Here is a 3,904-nt window from a genome sequence, read left to right as displayed (position 1 = left end):
CGCCGTGTGGGGTTCGCTATTGTTCTCCAGTCGGAGGAGGGGGGGTCCATTGTCCAGGCTGGGGGAGCGGAGCTGCGCTGTTCTGCAGGAGACGGCGATCCGGGGGGGTCCGCTATGGGGAGAGGAGGGGGCACACGCCTTCCAGAGGGCAATGGGTGGGGGGACACTGCTCCCCGGGGTGGGGGAGCGTGGGGGGAGGCTCTCATTGTTCTCTGCGGGGCACAGGGAGGGGGTCGGGCGCTGTCAAGGGTTCCCGTCAAGCACCGTCCCAGGGAGGGAGTGGGGCGGGGGGGTTCCCATCGCCCCGGGGGAGGGGAGCGCAGCCCCGAGGGGACGCATCCCAGAAAGGCGAGGGGGGAGGGGGGGGGCACAAGGACCGGAATGAATGAGGGACGGGGGAGAGGAGAAAGGGGAGAGAGGAGGAGAGCGGCGGCACAGAGCCGGGGGTCCCCGCTCAGCGCCCACCCCAACCCCAACCCCAGCCCCGACGGCGTCCGCTCGGGCACGGCCCCCCCGGACCCCCCCCGGGCGGTACTCACAGGCGGGCGGCTCAGCGCGGAGCAGCCGCAGGCACAGCAGCAACAGCGGCAGAAGGGCCGGCATGGCCGGGATGGGGGGGTGGGGTCGGTGCCCGTCGGTGCCCGCGGCGGCGGAGCGCACCGGCACGTCCGGGGAAGTCGCGAACAAGTCTGAGCAGCCCCCGCTCTGCCAAAGCCCTAAATGCCGCCCTCGCCCCGCCCCGCCCGGCCCGGGACCGCCCCCGGGGGGGCAGAAAGGCACCGGTCCTCGGGGGCCGCTCCGGTGCCGGCTCTGTGCCCGCAGCGTCCGCCGTCTCCGCCGCCCCTCCGGCTGCGGGATGCGGTGCGCGGTGCCCGGTGTCCCCCCCCCGCCCGGTAGATGAGGGAGAGCCGTCCCGTCCCGTCCCGTCCCGTCCCGTCCCGTCCCGTCCCGCCGTGACTCAGCGCTGCCGCCCGGACACTCCCGCGCCCCCGGGGCCGCTCCCCCCGCTCCTCATCCCCGCGCGGTGCCGTGGAGCCCTCGGGGCTGTTTTCTGGGTTTTGTTTTGTTTTGTGGAATATTCTCCCCGTAAACTCAGTCTTTTTCCTCCGAGATAACCTCGGGGTTCCCCTCCAATAACAGCAAAAAGGAGAAAATGCCCCGAGGGGCTCGGCGGTGCCGTCGGGTCGGGGCTCCCCGCGTCCCCGGGGACCGCGAGGACTCAGTGATTTGCGGACGTGACATCGCGGATGGCTCCGCTCGTGTCTGCTCGTGTCCCCGTCCGGACCCGACTGCACCGAGCCCCGGGCAGCTCCCGGCGGTGGCACTGTCCCCATCCGCGTGTCCCTGCGGCAGCGGAGAGTGGGAGGGGGCACAGGGGGTGCCCAGAGAGCAGCCGCCCTCGTGCTGGGGGACACCTGGGCCACGCCTCGCCCCAACCATCCCCCACTTCCCCCAGAGGACGGGATGCAGGGGGACCCCCTGGCCCTGACCCTGAGCTTGGGATGGGGAAGGGAGCTCGGAGCTGAGCCAGGGGCCGCTGCCGACCGCTGGCTTCCGTGTCCCCTCTGCGCCCTGTGCCCCACGGCCCTGAGGGTCACAGCCCTGGGAGGCGGCAGGGGACACCTGAGCCATGGGGTGACAGAAAGGGTTGGGCTCAGCCCCCCCCACCCCGGCCCCATAGTGTGACCGTGCCAATCACAGGGCCGTGTGGGGAGAGAGGTGACGCTGTGGGACGGGGGTGACGCCACGCAGGGACGGGGTGACGCCGCGTGGGGACAGAGGTGACACCCGTGGGGAACGGGCGCAGCGTGCGGCGCTGCTGGAGCCCACCCGAAGGGACGGCATAGATTTAAAAATAAAAAAGGAAAAGGAAAAAAAAAAAAGAGACGAAAAAAAAAAAAAGAGACAAAACAATGCCTTTTCCCATCGTCCCGTTTTGTTGGAACCTTCTGAAGTGTTTTCGTTGAAATTTCCCAAAAATGTCAGCCTGAGGGAGACACCCAGCATGGGAAAGTGCCGCCCCAGCTCCGCGCCTGCCAGCGCCGGGGGGGTCAGCCCGAGCGGGGCCGCGTGGGGTCCCCGTGGGTGAAGGGGGGGGCACAGCGGTGTCACGGGGGGCACAGGGGTGGTGAGGAGGGGACTGAACGGGGGGCACCCTCGTGTCTCCACTGGGGACGGTGATGGTGGGGCAGGGAGTGGGATGGGGTCTGGGCAGCAGTGAGGTGGTGGCACCCGGTGTGGGGATGGGGACAGGGACAGGGACAGGGATGGCGACGGGGATGGGGACAGGGATGGGGATGGGGACGGGGCGCAGCGGTGACCGCAGCAGCGCTGTCTGAGTCAGTGGACCCTCCCCGCGGAGCCGCTGCCCTTTGGCGGTGACCTTTGCAGCGCTGAGTGCGCAGAGCTCTGCCCACGGCACCGAGCGGGGCTGGGCGGGGGGGGCTGGCACCCCGACGGGACCGAGGTGCTGCCACCCCCCCGATGTCACCCCCTTGGTGTCACTCCACAGTGTCACCTCCTCGAAGTCACGGCCCCAATGTCACCTCCCCGATGTCACCCCAAAATGTTACCCCCCCCCCCCACACACACGCACGGCGCGTGATCCCCATGAGGGACTCCCAGCGCGTTGCTCCTCGGACATGGGCACATGGGGCTGCGGGGGGGGTCGGGGTGCACAACACAGGCCCTCCCCCCACCCCCCCACCGAGCTGTCTGACCGCCTGCATCCTTCTAAAGTGACCTGTGGGACAAATAAAGAGGCTGGAAATGCCAAGAATCCAGCGGTCCGAGTTTTCTTTCTATTCCTCTCTGTAACATTTCCACGTCCGTCCGTCGGGTAATTTATAACCGCTTTAACCCCTTCCGTGCCGCCCCCGCCCCGCAGCCCCCGCCCGCACAGTGCCGACGCCGATGGGAAAATGCCATCACGGTGAGTGGGGTTCGGGGGGGGCTGTGGGGGCACCGTGGGGACGGCCCCGCTCCCGGTCGGGCAGGGAGGAATGTGGGTCACTGTGATCAATGCAAAAGGCGTCGAGAGGCTCTGGAGAGCGCCGGGGGGGGGGGGAGTCACCCGCAGTCAATATTTGCCAACTGCGGTGTTAGTGCCCGGGGAGGGGCTCTTTTTTTTCTATTAAAACGCGAGTGGAGGGGCTGAGAGTGCGGGACGGTGCCAGGCAGCGGGCGGGCGGCGCGGGGAGGGGCTCTGGCAGCGCTCCCAGTGCTCCCAGTGCTCCCAGTGCCCCCTCAGTGCTCCCAGTAACCCCAGTGCCTCCATCGCCTCCTGTGCTCTCATCACTCCCAGCACACCCATTGCCCCCGGTTCCCCCAGTGCCCCCATTACCCCCAGTGCCCCATTGTCCCCGATGCTGGCACTGACACCCAGGCCGTCAGGTTCTGTGCCCCCCCACTCCCCACCCCCCAACTCGCAGCAGCCCCAGCTCTGCCCCACAGCCGATGGGGACCCACCTGCAGCGCCGCGCTGTGATTTACGGCGGCAGTCCCCAATCTGTCCCATTTACTTCGCCATTTGTCAGCGGCGCCGGACACGAGGCTGCAGGGCTGGGGGGGGGCTGGGAGGGGGCTAGGGGAGCGCAGCCAACCCGAGCCCCTCCAGAGCACGTTCCTCCCACCCCTCCTAACGAGGCACAAGGGCTGGAGGAGCAGCGGGCCGAGGAGAGGGGCCCAGCGGAGCCCCCGGCTGCGCCCCGGCCATGAGTTCCCCATTAGGGCCGGGGGTGGCGGAGCCCCCCGCCCTCCTCCCCCCCCCTCCCGCTTTGGGGTGCTGCCATCAATAAGGGAGACGGGCAGGGCCGGGAGCGCGAGGCCGAGCCCACGCTTTGATGTCTGCTAAGCCCTGCGAAATAAAAGCCGTAAATCTGGGGCCGGGCAGAGCGCGGCAGTG

General features: G+C 68.9%; 1 protein-coding gene across 1 annotated transcript in view; it reads right to left on the bottom strand.

Moving 5' to 3' along the window:
• Positions 1-1,075, bottom strand: part of CRLF1 (cytokine receptor like factor 1) — a 6,339-nt gene extending 5,264 nt beyond the window's left edge. The window contains exon 1 of the mRNA XM_021378847.1: positions 540-1,075. Coding sequence (XP_021234522.1) covers positions 540-603 — 64 coding nt within the window. The 5' untranslated portion in view covers positions 604-1,075. The remainder of the gene's footprint in view (positions 1-539) is intronic.

This window comes from Numida meleagris, chromosome 27 (genome assembly GCF_002078875.1).
Source record: "Numida meleagris isolate 19003 breed g44 Domestic line chromosome 27, NumMel1.0, whole genome shotgun sequence".
In the NCBI taxonomy this organism is placed as follows: Eukaryota; Metazoa; Chordata; class Aves; order Galliformes; family Numididae; genus Numida; species Numida meleagris.
Note: the sequence above shows the minus strand (reverse complement) of the source record. Positions and strands in the feature narration are given on the sequence as shown.